Raw genomic sequence first — 20,782 nt, forward strand, 5'->3', positions numbered from 1 at the left:
ATAATGTTTTGCTTGGACCAGAATAAAATTGTACAATAGCAAAGAGGGTGATAGCATATGGAGGTACAATATAAGTAACTTCATGTTAAAGGACAAAAATGGGTAAAATTTGTGAGGGGATGTATTTGTGTGGAGGTGTTGTATGGTGCAGGATAGGTTGTTGTAGACGTTTGAGTAGTACAATGTGATGCTGTTGTAGTTTTGTGTTGCACTCAGTTGGTTGTGTTTCGGTAACAAGGATTGAAGGTTCTTGTATAGAACAATGTACCTATCATTTTCATGTGATGTTCTACATGGAGGATTTGGGTTTCTGTATGTAAATGTTGCCCAATGTTAGGGTAGTGAGTTCATGGTAACATGCAGTCAGTAATTAAGGAACTGTTTTGGAGGATCCCTACAGACCAAAGCCACACATCATTTTCCTATGTTAGTGCTGATTGAAACGTAAGTTGAATGGGAGGGTTGAGTCTGAATTTGGGAGTGTGATGGATATGGTGTCTGCAGTGATAGGTAACTGGCAATACCCACCAACTGTTGGGTGGGCCCACAGGTCACTCAGAGAAGAAATATTGTATTGGTAATTGAGAGGATCAGGAGGAAAGCAGTGGGAGTAATTTGGGAAGAACAGTGTGGGTTTGGGAAAGAGTATGTATAGATCCGTTTTTTGTAGTGTGGAGTTTCTAGCAAAAATTAAAGATGTCATTTTGGCTTTTATGGATTTGAAGAAGGTATATGATGGTTGACAGGAAGATATTGAATGGTATGGGAAGTAAATGTGAAGGTGATGGGTGAAGGTTTGGAGCTGGTAAGTGAGAATAGAAGGAAGTAGGAAGTGAGCCAGTTGTTGTTTGTAGATGACACTGTATCAGACTGACCTCTAATGGTAGAGTTCAGGAGGGCATGTGAGAATGTAAAGCTGAAAATTAAAGTGGACAAAAGTAAGGTGATGAGATGTAAAAGGGGAGAGAGTGTCAGCAAATTGAAGGAGAGTCTAAAAGGAGGGAGGCTGGAGTAAGTGAAGGGCTTTAAACCCTTCCACTTGATGATGCCTACATAGGCATCATGAGACACGAGTGGGTATATGAGGATGCCAGCATTGGCATCTTGATTATATTTATTTTGTGGATGGGAGTGGAGTATGTTTGGGATGGAATGAGTGGGAGTGGATTTTATGCATTTATTTTTTGGCTACCTCCCTTGCAAGGGGGGAAAAGCCTTTGGTGTGTGTGTGTGTGTGTATGTATGTATATATATATATATATATGTATATGTAGAAAGAAGAAATTTAAGTGCATTTGAGATAAAGTGTTGGTGAAGTATGGTGGGTGTTACGAGGATGGGTAGAGTGAGGAATGAGGATGTGGGGCAGAGAGTGGGGGTGGAAGGAGCTTGCAGATAGGGTTGATGAGAGGATACTGAGATGGGTTGTGCATATGGAAAGAATGGGTGAAGAAAGATTAGTAAAAAGTTATGGAATATAGAAGTCAGTAGAGTGAACTTGTGGGAAAAATAAAAAAAGGGATTAAAGGGGGGAAGGAGGTCTTGAGTATATAGGGAATGTGTTGAGCAAGAAAGGGGGAAGGCAAGAGATAGGTGTGAGTGAAGAGTAATTGAATAGATGGTAAATTAAGATAACGATTTCTTCTTGTCTGGTCTGTAAAATCTTGAGCAGATGGGGGCAGATGGTTTCCTTTTAATGAGACCGTGGGAGTAAACAAGATTGGGCCTTCCTCTGCAGGTACATTGCTCCATTGCTTCTGACTCAGTTGGCAGGTTGGGGTAGGGATGACCCTTCATCCACAAGGAGTTAAGATAATTGGGACCCCAAATGAATGTTGGATTGTAGAATGAGTGAAGGGTGTGTGTATACCTTTTGGTATCTGTATGCATGAATGTAAGTTGGCGAGTTGTTCTAGTATTTTGTTTCTTCTGGAACTGTTTATGTGCTTGGGCATATGGAGTGGTGTGCATGTCGTCTTCCGGTGTATGGTTTATTAGTATGTTGAAATTTATTTATTCTGTTCATCTTTTCAGATTGGTACTGGCTTCACAGATGAGGACCTTTTGAAACACACGAAGTTCTTCAAGGAAAATGTTATTGAGTCCCCTAAGTCTTATTATAGGTAAGAAAATGATAAAGTTATCATAGAAAGCTTAAATTTTTTACATTGTATTAACCCTTTTATGCTCAGGTGTTCCTACAAGCTAAATAAAATTGTCTGGACTTTAATAGGATAATATATACAATTTCCATGTATATTTGTCATTAATTTTATTGAACATGGTAGCTTTTATGATTTTTATATATAAATATATATACAGTAAAAGCTCTTTTATCTGTTATTCTCGTATCCGGCTCCTTCTTATGACTGGCATATTATTCACGAGGAAATAACAATTTTGTATAAAAATGTAAAAATTCGAAAAAATAAAATTTAAAATTCCCGTGCCACTCCCGCCGCCGCCAGAGGTAGCGCGCATCTTTCCCGCCATCTCCCACAAATCCCGCCGCTCCGTCAGGCCCAGTGCCCACTGTAATAAGACGCCTGATGTTAACCCCTTCCATATGGTGCCGCATACGTAGGCGGCATGAGGAGCAAGTGGATACGCGAGGCTGCCATATCGGCGTCTTGATTATATTTATTGTAGTTGCCCCTGCGTAATGACATACTCTCTAAACTGTCTTCATCACATTTTCTATGGTTATCAAAATTCACGGGTGAAAGAGAGAACGATCGATATAAGCAGTGACTTTATATTATGAAGCGGCCTTGCTGTGGATGTGCTGTGTCTTGCGACACTGCTTCTGACCCAGGGCAGTGGACAAGGTGCAGGGATGACCCGTCATTCAGGAGGCGCTAAGATAAGAGGGAGGGTGGAGTGTATTCAGGGATGGAATGGGTGGGAATGATTTTATGCCTTTTTCTTTTTGGCTACCCCCCTTGTAAGGGGGAAAAAGCCTTGGTATATGTATGTATGTATGTATATTTTATGATGCGAGTATTATTACGACACATCGTACGTCTGGCAGCTAATGCTGCCCGCGAGATTTTGGCCCGCACTGAAGAGGTTAAGCGTGCAACTGTCTATTAGCAACTCTCTCAACACACAAACACATACCGACAGCAAAGGAAGGCAGTGATGGCTGAGTTGAAGGACATGCGTGGTAGTGCTAAGCTTAGCGTCACTGATGAAGCTCTTCAGGAGTGGATGGAGGTCGACAATGACGAAGCTATCACCCCCACACTAACTGAGGACGAAATCATTCAGGCAGTGATTGAGGAGAAGCATGGTAAAGAAACAGAGGCTGATAGTGAAGAGGAAGATGACCCAGAGCCAAGAGTAATGTGGAAGGATGCCGCTAAAGGATTGGCAACATTTATCAAGTTTGTGGAGCAGTGCACCTACATGGGGACTCACGACGTGATATCTCTTCACTGTCTTCAAAATGAATTTTTAATGCAGAGAGACAAACATTCTAAACAAAGAGACATACATGATTCCATGAAAATATATAAAGATAAATGAATATGAATACACTGGTAAATAAATAAGCAATAAAAGTGAAGCCATTGAATGAATTTTATCTAAGTACTCTATGAATAAAGGCAATAAATGTATTTTTTTAATATTCCTTCTCGTAACTGGGATTTCCCCTTTCCGGCACGTGTTTGGTCCCACTCATGCCGGTTAAAAGAGCTTATACTGTATATATATATATATATATATATATATATATATACACACATATATGTATGTATGAGGAGTAGCAAAGATCCTCGTTCAACGCTTTCTTCATAGTTGCCACTCCCATGCCCATCTCTCTCAATAAGGGTTGCATTGCCTTGTCTTGATCTTGACACCCCCCCCCCCCCCACCTTGACGAATTTTGTTGTGCAGACAGTCAGAACACCTGCTATGATCCTTCCTGCTAGCCACTGCTTCCACATCTCCGTTGCAATTCTCCAGCTCACATCTTATGGCCGTAACAATATTCAAGGAGTAGTGAGCTGCAGCTAAGATTTCTGAATTTTTTAATCTGGCACAAATCATGATGATGCAGGTCACTCTCTTCCAATATTCTGGTGCTTTCCAGTTGTCCATGCTCTCTAGCTCTCACACCCACCAATAGTACACAGAATCATCCATCCATTGCACTGCTATGAAATCCAAATGGTTCTGAAATGACAGAAGATAATAAAAATTATCAAATTTATCCCGAACACCCTGTATAGACTAGCCAGTCCACTATATCTCCTCTCTTTGTCAGAGACACCATGTGATAGGCCTGTAACCTAGGTCTCTTACCATCTTTCATCACTTTCAACATATGCAGCTCATTCCTTTTTTTTTTTTTTTTTTCTTTAAGGTATGACAACAGTGTGGCTCCAGATGTTTGGTTTGAACCAGTGCAAGTGTGGGAGATCAAGTGTGCTGATCTTTCTATATCCCCAGTCCACAAAGCAGCAGCAGGAGTGGTAAGTAGGACCACCGATTGTTTCAGAACAGATTAATTAATTAAACAAACTTACTCTTTCTCTCACTCCTCTCCTCTCTTTCTGTCTCTTTCCTGTCTCTCCGCCTTCCCCATCCCTCCCTCTCCACCTCCCCCTCTCCCCCTCCCCCTCTCCCCCTCCTCCTTTCCCTCCCTCCCCCCCTCCCCCCTCTCTCTCTCTCTCTCTCTCTCTCTCTCTCTCTCTCTCTCTCTCTCTCTCTCTCTCTCTCTCTCTCTCTCTCTCTCTCTCTCTCTCTCTCTCTCTCTCTCTCTCTCTCTCTCTCTCCCTCTCCCTCTCTCCCCCTCCCTCTCTTCCCCCCCCCCAACATAGGTATGTAATTTGTACATTTTATGATATTACATGCAAAAAATGGGAAGTTCAGAAAGCCTGAACACCCATGGTTCCATGCTTACAGGATTTGAAGTCTTGTACTAGTCTCTTTTGGGGGAGTGGGAGGAGAAAAGAAGAGAAGAAAATGCCTATGCCTATGTACTAGGCAAAGATCAGGAGGTTGCATGGGAAGTACCCAAGAATGAAGATGTATCAAGAGGATGTTGAATACAGATATATCATTGCATTTACTCTCAATGGTCATTGTGTTTCTCTCATTATTGTAGGTTGATCCAGAGAAAGGGATTTCCTTGCGATTCCCACGATTCCTAAGAATCCGAGATGACAAACAACCAGAAGAAGCCACAAGTGCAACGCAGGTCTGTTATGTCACCTTGTCTGGTCATTTTGACCATGTATGTAGTAGATGTGGAACAATAAATGGTTGATTCTCTCTCTCTCTCTCTCTCTCTCTCTCTCTCTCTCTCTCTCTCTCTCTTTCTTTCTTCTCTCTCTCTATCTCTCTCTCTCTCTCTCTCTCTCTCTCTCTCTCTCTCTCTCTCTCTCTCTCTCTCTCTCTCTCTCTCTCTCTCTCTCTCTCTCTCTCTCTCTCTCTCTCTCTCTCTCTCTCTCTCTCTCTCTCTCTCTCTCTTGCTCTCTTGCTCTCTTGCTCTCTCTCTTGCTCTCTTGCTCTCTCTTTTGCTCTCCCTCTCTCTTCTTTTAGGGATAACTATACAAAGGACCATTGTCAGCCACTAGGGCTATAGCTTTCCAGCCTGTGTAATGGAGAACAGATATTCCTATATCTTCAGCTGTTCTTCATTTGGGAATGTATTCATGGTGCTGACCTTCATTTTTTATACATTTTTCAGATTGCAACTCTGTACCGTAGTCAGGATCAAATCAAGAACAGCGAGGCCAAGAACACTAAAGACGAGGAAGATTTTTATTAATCTTTGGAGTAGGCAATCCTGAAGGAAATTGTGGTGTCACTACAGTAGTTGATCGAGAGTGCGTAAACGCCATTATACAAGCCCTCCCCCAGTTTGATAAAATTGTGTTGGTACAAGCCAGAAAAAGGTTTTTAAAGGCATCATTATGAGGAATGGGCATAATTTCTCAAGCCCTTTGCTACCTGCATGGGTACAACAGAAATGTAAAAAGTAGTTAGGTAGCAGCAAGAATAAAAGGAAAAGTGCCATCAGGGATGCAAAGGGTTACAGATTCATGATTTTGTTAAGTCTCATCTCATTGTTTTGATGAAACATTTTGAATTTTTATGAATTAATAATTATTTGGAAAACTTTTAGTTTTCCAAATTTTGTAGGTGTAATAATTATTCGTGTTTCTGTACAATTTGACCCTCAGTAAGCAGTATATAAATACCATATTCACAGGAAGAAATGTACGCTTTCTTGTGTGGTCTTTAGTACATATACATAATATTTTCTGTTTGAAATTTTAATATTGAATTTTAAGAGGCCATGGGTCACTTGAAAGGGAGAGCCGAGGCAATAGACTGATTGGTAGACACCCTCCCCCCCACCCCACCCCATCACCCTCCTCACTCCTGCTCATTGGTGTTATCCATAAACAGAGTGTACATTGGTTACTCATGGCAATTATACTTTTCCAGTTTCATTGTGTACACATAGTCCCCATCTTGCATAAAATTTCATTTTGATGATTTTCAAAGTACATTCTCAAACTCATGCCTCATGAAATTACTGTCATATATAAATGATCAATGCTTTATTTTCCCTTGTCCATCTATCTCAGTAATGCTACCATTATAATGAATATCATTGTCAAGTGCTTTTCCTCAATTCTAGATTTGAACCCAATTTGTATATTTTTTTTTCCATGAATTTCCTCATTCCTACAGTAAATTTATATATATATATATATATACAAAATATCTTGAGTTCAGCTCTATTTTTGCTTAATATGTAATCCCCGTCATTATATCCCAGTGATGTTGAAGCTTAGGTTCTCAAGTTGAAAAGTACAATTTGTTTTTTATGGTTGTATGACTGAGTTGTATGATTGATGTGCAATGCATAATGTTTGAAATAAAGAATAGTTTAATAGAAGGCTTTCATTTCATATAATCCACATAAAAACTTAATTTTATGATGATGATGATGAGTAGAGCTGGGCGCGTTCCTTAGTACGTTCCGCTTTAGTTTGGCTGCGATTAGCACTCCCAAACTATTAAGTAATATAGGTGCCAGTATAGTATGTGGCCTGCCTTTTGAATGTGACCTACAAAATTTTTCTTTGGTATAGTATGTGGCCTACCTTTTGAATGTGACCTACAAAATTTTTCTTTGGTATAGTATGTGGCCTACCGGACTCTTATTTCAGTATGAACCTGTCTCTTAAGCTTTAATAGTTTGGGAGTGCTAAACCACGGCCAAACTAAAGCAGAATGCACCGATGAACACGCCCAGCTCTGACGATGAGTGATGTGTGTGAGAAGTATGTTGGGGGAGTGGTCCCTCTTGAATCATGTTAGCAAGGGGAGGTGAGCAGTTTTGTATTGTATCAGTAAGATGATGGAAGTGAGTCTTAAAGAGAGAAGATGGAGAAAGTGGATAGCTTTAGGTACTTGTTGTCATATGAGGCAGGAAAGGGAGGAGTGGAGGTAGATTGTAGATTGGGAGAAGCAAGTAATTGCCTAGGGGGATTAAATAGTGTAATGAGAAATAGACATTTGGGAATGGATGCTAAGAGGAGATTGTATGAAGGAGTGATTGTGCCAACAGCACTACATTGGGTAGAGACATGGAACATTGCAGAATAAGATAGTAAAAGTTTAAATGTGTTTGAGATGGAATGTCTGAGAAGTATGGTAGGGGTTACAAGGTTGGATAGAGTGAGGAGTAGAGCAGAGGTGGAAAAGGAGATGGGAGATAGGATTGATGAAAGAGTATTGGGATGGTTTGGGCACATGGAAAGTGAGTGAAGAAAGATTAGTAAAAGGTATTGAGGGCAGAGGTGGATATAATGAACATGGGGGGGGGGGATGTCTGTTGAGGAAGGGAGAAGGCAGAAGATATGGGTGATTGGAAAATGACTGTATAGATAACACTGATGCATGGAAGGGAGTGGGTGGTTATAGGGAGTGGTTATGTGTGAATGATATTTTGACACGGTCCAAAGGGATTTCTCATAATATTCATTGTGGGGATGGAGAGGGGGGGTCGCCGATTTAATGAAGTGGCCTTGCTGTGGATGTGCTGTGTCTTGCAACACTGGTTCTGACCTTGGCCAGTGGACAAGATGCAGGGATGACCCATCATCCAGGAAGTGCCAAGATAAGAAGAAGGGGAGTGGAGTGTGATAGGGATGGAATGGGTAGGAGTGGTTTTTATACCTTTGTTTTTTGGCTACCTCCCTTGTAAGGGGGAAAAAAGCTTTTGGTATATGCATGTATGTATGTTCTATGTTTCTGCATGAGGGGACAGAGGGGTGCTTGCTGATTAAATGAAGCAGTCTTGCTGTAAGTGTGCTGTGTTCTTGCTGCATTGTTTTCTACTGAGGGTGATGTGCGAGATACAGGGATGACCTGTCATCCATGAGGAACCAAGATGAGAATGAGGGAGGGGTGATGGGAATGAAATGGGTGTAAGGGGGAAAGAGCTCTTGGTATATGTATAAGATGATGAGTAGTAGTAAGAGGAGGAGTGATGTTTGTAAGTTGCATGTAGCCATTCTTCAATTATGTTTTGCTAGGAGAGGTGGCAGCTTTATTTTTATTATTTCTGTGATCAGTCTTTCCATCAGTTTACATGTGGCAGATTGTAATGAGATTAGGATGTCTGACTTTTTGGTGGATTGTTTGGTTTTAAGATTGGGAGTATACAAGCTCTTTTTCCATATATATATACCAATATACCAAAAGGCCCTTTTCCTCTTATAAAAGAGGTGGCCAGCCAAAGCGTGCACTCACCCTTCACCCATCCAAATGCCCATTTGTTTTCTCATTTATCTTTGCTTTTGGATGAAGGGCATCTCTGTACCCTACCTACTGCCTGGGTCAGAAGCAGTGTAACAAGACACAGCACCACAGCATGGCCTGACAGTTGGAGCTGGTTTACCTGCATGTAGAGATCCTGCAAGTTGTCCCATTGCAAAACCCATCAACCCCCTCACTTCCATCAGGAGGTGCAACCCTTAGGGGCTGACATTTGGTCTTTAGGCTGGGCCCAAGACCTCTCTCAATAGACTTCAGCTGTATTTCTTACACTTTTCAAAACATGGAAAGTTGACAGCCAGCAACTGCTCTCTTCACTTAACAGCTTTTAACTGGTGATGTACAAACAGCCATACTGACAACACAGTTCAAACTTTCCTCCCAGAGAGATCTGTGGAAGGTTACGAGGACTGTTGCCAGCCACTGGGAGGCTGTGGGTTTTCTACCTAGTCAAACTCATCAACAATAGATTGATTGACTTCATTACATGATGACCCTCCCCCATCATCCACTCCAAAATTTACGAATTTCATTTTCTATAATGTTGGAATTTTGTTATACAGCCAGGAGTAGTTGACAGTTTCTGTCAAGGATTTTACTGTTTTTGGGTCAAAGTGTTTTTAGATGAATATTTGAGATCTTGTCTTTGCATAGGATTTTTTTTTTTTGTGGTAAAGGAAGGGGTGGCATTTACATTTGGTTTCATATCGTGAATAAGATGAGAGGGAGGAAAAGGTGATGGATGGGTGTGGGTATATGCCTTTGACTTGGCTACCTCCCTTGTAAAGGGGAGAAAGCCCTTGGTGTATTTACCAAGTTGTATTTACCTAGTTGTATTTTACGGGAAGGGGAGCTATGCTCGTGGTGTCCCGTCTTCATATCTCATTTTATCTAAACTATTTTTAAATTCATGTATTGTTTTTGCACACACTACTTTCTCATCTAACTTGTTCCAATTGTCTATTATTCTGTGAGGAAAGCTGTTTTTTTCACATCTCTTCTATAGCTGTCTTTCTTGATTTTCTTTCCGTGTCCTCTTGTATTTCTATCATCCCATTTTATCAGATTCTCTCTATCAATAATTTCTATGCCTTTCATGATTCTGTAAATAGCTATCAAATCTCCTCTCTCTCTTCTTTGCTCTGGTGTCTGTAGTTCAAGTTTTGCTAGTCTCTCTTCATATGATAGTTTTGAGAGTGTTGGTGCCAATTTTGTAATTGCTCTTTGTATTCTTTCAAGTTTTTTTATACATTTTTTTGTACTTGGTGACCACATCATTGCAGCATATTCCAATCTTGGTCTTATCAGAGTGATTAGAATTTTCTTCACCATTTCTTCATCCAGGTATGTGAATGCCACTTTGATTGTTCTTATGAAATTATAAATTTCTCCAAAAATCTTATTTATATGTTTCTCAGGTGACATATTATTCATAACAATGACTCCCAGGTCCTTCTCATTTTCTACTTTTTTTATTCCTTCTTCTCCCAATTTATATGATCCTGTTATTCTGTTTTTGCTTTTTCCAAATTCCATTATACTACACTTTTTAGTGTTGAACTCCATCTCCCACTTCCTACTCCACTCCCATACTTTATTTAGATCACTCTGTAGTGACTCACAATCTTCTTCCGTGTTCACTTTTTTTAATAGTTTTGCATCATCTGCAAAGAAGCTCATATAATTTTAAATTTCTTCATCCATATCATTAATATACAGTGGCCGCGAAAAGTTTGGACGCAAAATTATAGGCGGCCAAACTTTCTGCTAAACTCAAAACATGCGAAAAATACAACTTTCCGCCCAAACTTTTCGCTATTTTTCAATGCTAGCGTTTGTACCTGTATTTAACCGAGACAATACGCACTACTTGGCAACTCTGCTTAGGCGCACTCGATGTCACGTGGAGTCAGTTTCTAAACATCTCTCACGGGGAGTAGTCTTTTTTTTGCGGTGGTCTCTGTTTTTGTGCCTTGATATCTCCGTAATGGGAAGTGGTAAAGAGCTGGAAAGAGACACAGTTGTTACAATCATAACCCTCTATAAGGAGGGTTATAAGTGTAAAGATATTGCTACTCGTGTGGGAATTGGAGTGCGTCAAGTGCAAAAGTGGACCAAGAAATTTCGAGACAGAGGAAGTGACATCATTCCTACTCCAAAGCATCGCTCTGGTCGGCCAAGGAAGATATCAAATCGTACTTCTACGGTTATTAGGAGGCAGTTAGATAAAGATCCAACGCTCACAGCTCAAAAACTGAAAGAAAATAACCCTGCACTGCTGCATGATGTGTCTGTAAGATGTATTTCTGATCATTTAGCCAAAGATTTACAATACCGTAGTTGCTGTGCTAAAGTTCTTCCCCTCCTAAGTGCAAAAAACATACGTGATCGCATAGCATTTTGCAAGAAATATAAGGACTGGTCCTTAGAAGACTGGAAACGAGTATTGTGGAGTGATGAGTCAACGTTTGTGGTGTCGTCGGGCTGCAGGTCGAAGCGTGTGAGGCGCCCCAGGGGGTCTGACCCTAATGACCCTCGCTATACAGCTAAAGTGGTGAAACATGCTGCAAGTGTTATGGTGTGGGGATGCTTTGCATTGGGTGGAGTTGGCAATTTAGTGTTTCTTACACAAAATGAGAGTTTAAATCAGCACACTTATATCGAGTTATTGTGTGATAACCTGCCTGAAAGTTTTGAAAAGTGCAATGCTAGTTGGTTTATGCAGGACGGAGCTCCTGCTCACACAGCTCGGTCTGTTACCCAATGGTTAGAAGACTGTGGTGTTGATTACTTCAAAAAATGGCCTGGAAATTCTCCAGACCTAAATCCCATTGAGCACGTATGGCATATAATTAAAAAACAGCTTCAAGATCGTGACATCTCCACTGTAGCTAAGCTAAAAACAGAAATACAGGATATTTGGGATAATATTATTCCTCAACACGTACAAAACCTGGCAAGATGCATCCCGGCACGTTTGGAGAAGGTCATAAAGCTTAAAGGAAAATCGCTTGGTAAATAAGGTATGTAATAAGCCATTTATAGGTCTTTAAATGATTATTTAAATGTCACAAGTGTTTACATTTGTGTCTCGTTAATTACGCACCCAAACTTTTCGCGGCCACTGTATATAGCAAACATTATTGGGGCCAGAACTGTTCCTTGTGGAACACCGCTTATTACGTCATCCCATCTTGAGTGCTTGTCTCTTATCACTACTCTCATTTTTCTTTCTTGTAAAAAGTCTTCCATCCATTTAAGCAGTTTGCCCTGTATTCCTCCTTCAGTTTCTAATTTCTTAAGCAACTTCTTATGTGGTACTTTGTCAAAGGCTTTTTTTAGGTCAAGAAATGCACAATCAGCCCATCCATCTCTTTCTTGTATTATATCTATTAGCCTTGAATAGAAACATATTAGATTAGTGATGCTTGATCATCTTTGTCTGAATCCAAATTGTCTTGGATTAAGCACGCTGTTTTTTTCTATATATTTTACCCATTTACTTTGGAAAATTCTTTCACAAATTGTTGCTATTGTACTTGTTAGAGAGACTGGTCTATAGTTGTTAGGGTCTTCTTTATTACCTCCTTTATATATAGGTACTATATTTGCTCTTTTCCAATCTTCTGGAACTTTTCCTTCTTTCAAGGAACTATTTATTATGCTATGTATTTTGTCTGCCAGTTCATTTCTGCATTCTTTCAAAATCCAGTTTGCTATTTCATCTGGTCCATGCGATTTTCTAACATCAATATTACTCAAGTGTTTCATGATTTCATTCTTTGTTACTTCTATTTCTTTCATAGGGGGGACTTTCTCTTTCCATTCGATCTCTTCCGGTTGTATATTCTCCCTTGTAAACACTGATTTAAAATGCTTGTTCATAATTTCAGCCATTTCTATTTCCTCTGTATTCAACTCCTCCTTGTCTTAATTTCTCCAAGTCTTGTTTGTTTTTCAGTATGTTGTTTACAAATCTGTAGAATAGTTTTGGTTGATCTTTACATTTTTCTATGACATCTTTTTCATATTTTTTCTTTTCCTCTCCGCACGCTTGTACATATTCATTTCTATAACAAGTATATATTTTCAATTTTTCAGGTCTTTTGTCTTTCTTCCATTTGGTCCAAGCTTTGTCTCTTTTGTCTTTTAACACTACAACTTTTGTTGTACCAGCACTTTACATATTCTTTTTCTTGTTTTTGTCTTGGGACATACTTTTCCACTCCTTTTTTATAAATTTTTGTCAAAATATTCCATTTCTCTTCTACTGTTGTATCTTTGTGTATTCTTTCCCAGTTTTCATTTTGAAAGAATTCTCTTATTTGATCAAAATCTGTTTTTTCATACATCAATCTTCCTTTTCTATATTGTTCATTTCTTTTCATGTATTTTTTTTTCATTTAGTTCTAGTTCTATCAATATGTGGTCACTTTTACTTATTGGTGCCTGGTATTCTATCTTTTCCACTATTTCAGGTTCTGATGTGATTATTAGGTCTAGTCTCGATGGTTCTTCTTCATTTCTATACCTAGTGTTCTCTTGGATCCATTGTGTCATTGTGTGGTCAATAATCATCTCAAGTAGAACATTTCCCCATGAGTCGTCTCCACCCTTTACGGTCATCTCTTCCCAGCAGACTTCTTTGCAATTAAAGTCGCCCATCATAACTATTCTTCCTCCATCTTCCATTATCTTGTTTAGTGTTATTCTTGTGTATGTATGTATGTATATATATATATATATATATATATATATATATATATATATATATATATATATATATATATATATATATATATATATATATATTTTTTTTTTTTCTCCTATCTCCCGTAATTGTGGTTTAGAAACTTGTTTGTTAAAGATGTTGATGCTGCACCGCTGTTTTGGTAATAGGATTTTTCCATGGCTTACTTATACTGCTTCATAGGTGGGTTAATTATGACTTTTTAATGTTTTTTATTGTACTTCACAATCTAAACACAAATAAAGAAAATAACCCAAACTGTCACAAACTATCACCAACTACTTCAATCCCACAATAACTTGTCATGCATGCATAGCCACAGGCATTCTATCATGAATGCAAAAATAATGCATTTGGAATTAGCGGGTACTAGACCTGACGTGATGACAATGGTCTAAAAGGCCAAGGAAGGTTGACCACATTAGGTCAGGTCGGGTCATGATGTGGGGTCAGTGGCCACAGGGGATTGTCCATCAGAAAATCATGAAAAAAAAAAAAAATTCTGAAAATATTTCCTCTAAAAGTGTTGCTCATAAGCTATCTCGTGGCTGAGTATAGAAGCTGTATCTTGATTTTTGCTATCTAAAAAAAATATAATTCAGTACCCCCCTACCCTACTGTGGCTGGGTCGCGGGCGCTGCGTACTGCATATTACGTTTTCTGTTGTTACATATATTTGCTAACAAAAGAAGCTGTGTATTTTGCACAATATTCATGCTTTTGTATGATAAATAATAGCATACGAGCTAATGTGTTGACAGATGCTGTCATTGGAAAGTTGACACAGTACTGTATTATGGGAAGGCAATACGTGATTGTGTGAATACTGACGTTCAGACAATGCGTAAAGCTATCATGGCCTCCTACCTGCATTCTGTCCGCACAGATGAGAAGCCATTGCATTCTTACTGTCCAAATGGAAAAGACTTGTGGTGTTTTTTCCAGAGAGCACTAGCCAGGCAAGAGGAACCCAAGTCTCACAGAGTCAAGAAGCCGTTCCTGGCGAAGATTCCCACTGAGAAGCGGAAATCCATCCTGGCAATATATCAAGACCTCACCTCTACAGAGCTTTTAGAGAAATGCCTCAAGGGAAGGACACAAAACCAAAATGAAAGCTTCCATGCAAAGATTTGGGCTTTGAGTTCAAAGAGGAAGTTTGCATCAGCAGCTAGAGTTCAATTCTGTGCTCAAGTTGCAGTTCTGAACCACATCTTTGGTTATGAACTTGCATATATGCCATCAGCAAGAGGGACAACAACCAGTGATGCCATAAAACAGCTTAGGATGGCAGATAAAGATCGTCTGTCGCCAAAGATGCATCGCGCCAAGAAAAGGAAAAGTGCACGCTTGGAACCTGAGCAATATAACCCTGGTGGATACTAACTGGATTCATCATATAAACCTGTAATTAATCAAAAGCTGGCAACAAAGAGTAGGGTGGTGCCTATGATACCCTTTCAACACCATAACATCCTAAATAATGAAAGGAGACCAGTAACCATGAAAAAAAAAACTATGACGGTCATTCCTGAGAAACTTGATTTTTACACATTTAACTTGATTCATATCCAAAACGCCTTCAATGATTTTCAACTGCAAATCCTTTTCGGATTCAGCATAATTGGGAGAACATTTGGAGGCAGATTTATGTCCTGTCAAGGACTAGTAGGATTTTTTCATATATACATTTTGTTTTTTTGCTTTTTTCATCAACTTTGGATTTTTTTTTCTCATAACAGACTGATCAGAACATCATAATTTTGCCTCCGTTTTTTCATCTATCTTAGCCCATTATAAAGACAAAAAATAATTAATATCCAGTCAAAGGTCTATCCTCTGAATCAATTTCAAATTTTTCAAAAATAAGTATAAGCATAAATGACTTGAAAACTCGGTGGTATCTTCTCTGAGACAAGACAGTTACTAGGAAAAAATCTCAACCACTTTCACCCCAAACTAAAAAAGGTTCAATTTTCTAATGGACGATCCCCTTAAAAGGGGCACTGGCAGGTATCAATGCTCACTGTTCTCAGAGACTCTCCTCCAAGAGATCTCTGTTGCCTCATCTTTTCCTTCTCAGGAAAAGCTAAGTTCCCATGTTGCCCCCCCCCCCCTCCCCCACTAGCCAGACCTTTGTTCATTTTGCTCTTTTGATTAAGGATGGGTTGTACTGTATATTTCAGTGATAACCATGGTGGTAGAGGAAATGAATTTATATTATTGTATATTATTCTTTCATTTGTGTTATGAAACATCCTCAAAGTGGAAATTTATGTAACAAACCCCACTAATTCATTAACAAACCACATTCTGGCAGGTGATCTAAATGAACATCCAATATAACTCAATACATATATAGCAGATCAAAAGGACACAAAATACTTGAACAACTTCCCAACCTAAACATAATTAATTCTAGCAACACCCCAACTAGACAACCTCTCCAACATAACAACCAACATCCACTGATAAACATGAATTTAAAAATTGTTTAGATAAAATGAGAAATGAAGACGGGACCCCACGAGCATAGCTCCCCTTCCCGTAAAATACAACTAGGTAAACACACAGAAGATAGAAAGCAAACACATTCACCATTTTATCTATGGATGGGCACTGGTCTATTTCAAAGTATTCTAACTCTATATCTTCTGGGTAGCCTACTCTTGCAAGTTTGCTTTTTTGGTAGTTTGTAAATGTTCTCTTGTGAGTGGGTGCTATTTTCTCTTCTATGGTAATCTTTCTAGGGTAGTGATCTGATAGAAGTTCTTATATGATTTTCCCATGTTGTTTGTGTTTGTAGGTAGGTTGAGTACATTTTTATGTCAGGGGATGTTGGTTGTTGATTGTGTTGGGAAAGATGTCTAGTGGAATTCTTGTTATATTTTATTATATTTAGGTTGGGGAGTTGTTCAAGTATTTTATGCCCTCTCAGCTCTGTGGTTTGTGTTAACCCATAAGAGAAAGTGCAGTGATTAATAACATAAAGCACACATCACTTATATTTCAATGAAGACTTTATATGCAACATTTGTATTACAAATCCATCCATGAAATCTTATGAAAAACAACTAAGATTTACCTTGTGGCAGACAGGGAACCATGCCATTTTTGCATTCTTTAATGTTCCATTTCTGTGACATATCACCCATGTAGTCTTTCCAGGTAAAATGTGAGCACATCACTGCAAAATTTGGAATTATTTTGCCAGCTTCACAGTAAGAATGAACCCATCTCTGTCAACTTTTCTCTTTCAGGAGCTGGAAATACTTCATTTCTGATCCTTTTGTTTTGTTCTTCTGATGTTCTGACACTCTTACACTAAATGACTAGCATATTTGCTGTACAGAAGTTGGTTCCATAAGAATATATAATTGAAACTCATTTCACATTCATAAATGCAACCCTTTCCTGTCCAGTATGGTCAAGCTGGTTCATATCTAAAAAGTGATATGGCATTACAATGGCTACATGCTAGGAGGGTAAGCAGGGCTGAAAGTGATGACTGTACAATGCATACATAAACCTTTTCCTCACCAGGGGATACTTATCCTCATATTCTGGTTATAACCAGTATGGAAAACAAAATCAGATGGAATGAATTTGAAGGGAAGACCAAGAATAAAATGGGTGGATTGGGTGAAGTAGGTATTATATAGATGCAAGAGGAATGTCTGTTGAACAAGGGTGAATGGAGAGTGGATGTACAGGTGAATGGATGAAAAAATGACACACTCTTAAAGGATATGCTTCTTGTCTGCTACATAAATTTTTCAAGTGGATAAGGTGATGGTGGTGGTAGGGGGGTCACCATGTAGTGAAGTGGTGGGGGAAGACCAACACTAGCTGTTGGGCCCTACTGTGGAAGCACTGTTTCTTGCTACATTACTCTGATCCCAGCAGTGTGGTAGACAGGGATAACCCTTCATCTAGATGTTAAGATGGAAGAGACAATGAATGGGTGTGGAACATCAGTGGAGTGGGTGTATGCTTTAAATAGACCATCCCATTATAAGAGGGAAGGGGCCTTTTGATATATGCACACATGTATGTATTGTTTGTACCAGGCAATTTCATTCAGCTATGTTTGAGCTTTTTGGTAAGGTCAAATCTTAATCAACCTCTTCTGTACCAGAGGATTGCTTACAGTTTTATTCTGGCTGCTACCAGGCTATTATATTTAGTTGTGTGGTATTTTCTTCAGTATGAAAGGGGTCAAAAGACTTGAAAGTAATTTTCATACTGCACTGTGTTATCTTGATTTACCTGGGACCATATTAAAATAGGTTTTACAATATATACAAAATTATTACTTTTATTATTTTTTTATTTTATCTTATTTATTTTTAGTTTACATTCTTTCGTGTATCATATTGACAATAAATGGTAGAATATTGAATATCAATGTAACTGCCATTTTAAGTCATCCCTTCACTCTTATGATATAGTATTTAGATTTTGTTCTAGATAATGTTAGACAATATTGTTCATGTGTGGAGCAGGCTAGGGACAAAATGACGTCTTGACCAATCAGTAGGCCTACACCAATTCATGGGGTTTTGATTGATCAGTACACTAATGCATGGATTTTTGATAGGTCAGTACACCACTCCATAGGGTCTGGCTTGATGAAGACACCAATTTGTTATGATTTACCTCCTCAATTAATTAAGATTATTAGTGTGTCATATAGAACTAAATCTAAATAGCTGTTGAGTTCAAGGGGCAATGAGTATCCATCAACATATTGAAAATCATGTGTAGTATATCAGGGTAGTGTTGCCTTCAGCTGTTCAATACACTGATGTGCCTTGTGGACTCTTGTTCTGGAGAGTGCTGCAAAATATATTATTTTTGTGCCAGACACACACACACACACATAGCTCTCTTCCTGCAAAATACAACTAGGTAAATAAAATACACACACTTAAGAAGATTAAAGTGATCTGTCCAAGACTAGAATATGTGTTAGTGGTGTAGTCCCCATATAGAGTGAAGGATATGAGCAAGATCAAGAGAATACAAAGGACAACAACCAAACTGGCTCCCAGCCTGTAGATAATATATGAGGAGAGACTCACTAGGTCTCTCAACTTTGAAAGATTGAAGAGAAAGAGATGATATGATTACAGTATTCAGTTTGCTGAAGGGGATAAACTACCTTGACAGAGGAGATCTCTTGCTTAGGGATAAGGGGTCATGAGAACAAATTAAGGAAGGCTACAAAAGAGAGGAATGTCTGTAGAGGAAGGACGGGAGAGGACAGAAGATAGGGGTGAATGGAGAAGGGTTGTGTATAGATGAGGCTGTGATGCATGAGGGGGAGTGGGTGGGGGATGGGGGGTGAGGAAGTATGTATGAGAAAAATTTGACGCAGCCCGAAGGGATTTCTCCCCATCTTCTCCTTTCCTGCATGAGGGGACGGAGAGGGGGGGGGTCGCCGAATTTATGAGGCGGCCTTGCTGTGGATGTGCTGTGTCTTGTGACACTGCTTCTGACCCAGGGCAGTGGACAGGATGCAGGGATGACCCGTCATCCAGGAGGTGCCAAGATAGGAGAGAGGGAGGAGGGTGGAGGGGAGTGGAATATATGAGAAATGAAATGGGTGGGAGTGATTTCTATGCCTTTTTCTTTTTGGCTACCCCCCATGTAAGGGGGAAAAAGCCTTTGGTATATGTATGTATGTATGTACATGTCTAAAGGATGTGAAGAAATACAGCTTTCCATATAGATGGTTAAATATTTGGAATAACTTAGGTGATACAGCCTAAGCTGGAACAACACATGAATTCAAAGGGGTGGGTGGACTGTGTGTACCTTGACCTGAAGAAGGCTTTTGAAAAACATTACAGTCAACTTACATAGAAACTGGAGGACTGAGAGACAAATTATTTGAATGGATGAAAGATTTTTTGAAGTCACTAAAGGGGAGTAAATTAAGAAAGACCATATGTTGAAAAGATGTGAAGAAATACAGTTTTCCATATAGATGTATAGGATATGTAGAATAGCTTAGAAGATGATATAACCCAAGCTCAAACAATAAATGAGTTCAAATCTAAATATGATAATTGGAAATCAAGGATACAGAAGTTAACTGTACATGAATTTGAGTCTAGGTATGTTAGAAAATTAGAGAATAGGAGATGGGACCCAATGAGCATTACAAAGGATTACAAAGGCGGAACATGCCGACAGGAAACCTTTTGATCCATATCTAGGTCGGATGGAAAAAAAAAAAAAAATCATAATAATAAATTAAAACTATAATAATGTAAAAATAACAAATAAACTACATAAATAAATGCATAGGTATAGTTGAATAACAAACAAACAGGTAAATAGTAAATGATTATAAATTGACATATAACTAATAATAAGTGAAAATCAGACAGACAAATTATAACAAAACAAAAACAAATAATATAACATAAATTATAATCATTACAGCATCTTACTTAGGTATTTATCTAAATGATTCTTAAAGCTTCAAACTGAACTACATTGCACTACCTGTGCAGGAAGTTTATTCCATTCATTAACTACACGGTTGGCAAAGTTGTTTCTACCTACTTCCAAATTGAATCTATTTCCGGACAGTTTGAGACCATTGTTTCTTGTCTGATTCTCATTCAATGTGAAAATTTGGTCACTTTTGATGTTGTCAATTCCCTTTAAAATCTTAAAGACCTGTATCAAGTCACCTCTGAGTCTACGCTTTTTTAGGGAAAACAGATTCATGTGCTTAAGTCGATTTTCGTATGATTTATTTTTGATATTTGGAACCAGTTTTGTGGCTCGCCGTTGTACTTTTTCCAGTCTGTCAATGTCTTTAATGAGATTCGGTGACCATACGGAAACAGCATATTCCAAATGTGGACGAACTAACGATTTATATAGCTTGTTAATGATCGCGCAATCAGTCCTAGAATCTTATTTGCTTTCTCAGAGGCTGAAATACACTGCTTGGATGATTTGAGGTCGTTACTGATAATTACGCCGAGATCTTTTTCACTATCCACTTTTGTTAACGAATTTCCAACTAACTTGTAATCGTACTTACTGTTATTTTTACCTATGTGCATTACCTTGCATTTACTTGTGTTAAATTTCATTAGCCACTTTTCAGACCATTGCTGTAATTGATCTAAATCTTCTTGAATATCTAATTGGTTTGAGTGATCATTTGCCACTCCGCACAGTTTTGTATCATCAGCAAATTTGGAA

The 20,782-nt window shown here is 38.8% G+C and overlaps 2 protein-coding genes across 2 annotated transcripts in view; both read left to right on the plus strand.

Annotated features, from left to right (window-relative positions):
- The window catches only part of DNAlig1 (DNA ligase 1), a 52,357-nt gene extending 45,437 nt beyond the window's left edge, over positions 1-6,920 (plus strand). The window contains exons 16-19 of the mRNA XM_076183096.1: positions 2,035-2,123; positions 4,370-4,478; positions 5,114-5,206; positions 5,699-6,920. Of these exons, the coding sequence (XP_076039211.1) occupies positions 2,035-2,123; positions 4,370-4,478; positions 5,114-5,206; positions 5,699-5,779 (372 nt within the window). The 3' untranslated portion in view covers positions 5,780-6,920. The remainder of the gene's footprint in view (positions 1-2,034; positions 2,124-4,369; positions 4,479-5,113; positions 5,207-5,698) is intronic.
- LOC143024306 (uncharacterized) lies at positions 2,132-3,656 on the plus strand. Its single transcript, XM_076183108.1, has 2 exons — positions 2,132-2,551; positions 3,070-3,656. Exon 2 carries the CDS (start codon positions 3,142-3,144, stop codon positions 3,526-3,528), a length of 387 nt encoding a protein of 128 aa, XP_076039223.1. The 5' UTR covers positions 2,132-2,551; positions 3,070-3,141; the 3' UTR covers positions 3,529-3,656.
- Positions 6,921-20,782: the final 13,862 nt, after the last annotated feature.

The sequence above is a fragment of the Oratosquilla oratoria genome, chromosome 1 (assembly GCF_046742065.1).
Source record: "Oratosquilla oratoria isolate Oo_2021 chromosome 1, ASM4674206v1, whole genome shotgun sequence".
In the NCBI taxonomy this organism is placed as follows: domain Eukaryota; kingdom Metazoa; phylum Arthropoda; class Malacostraca; order Stomatopoda; family Squillidae; genus Oratosquilla; species Oratosquilla oratoria.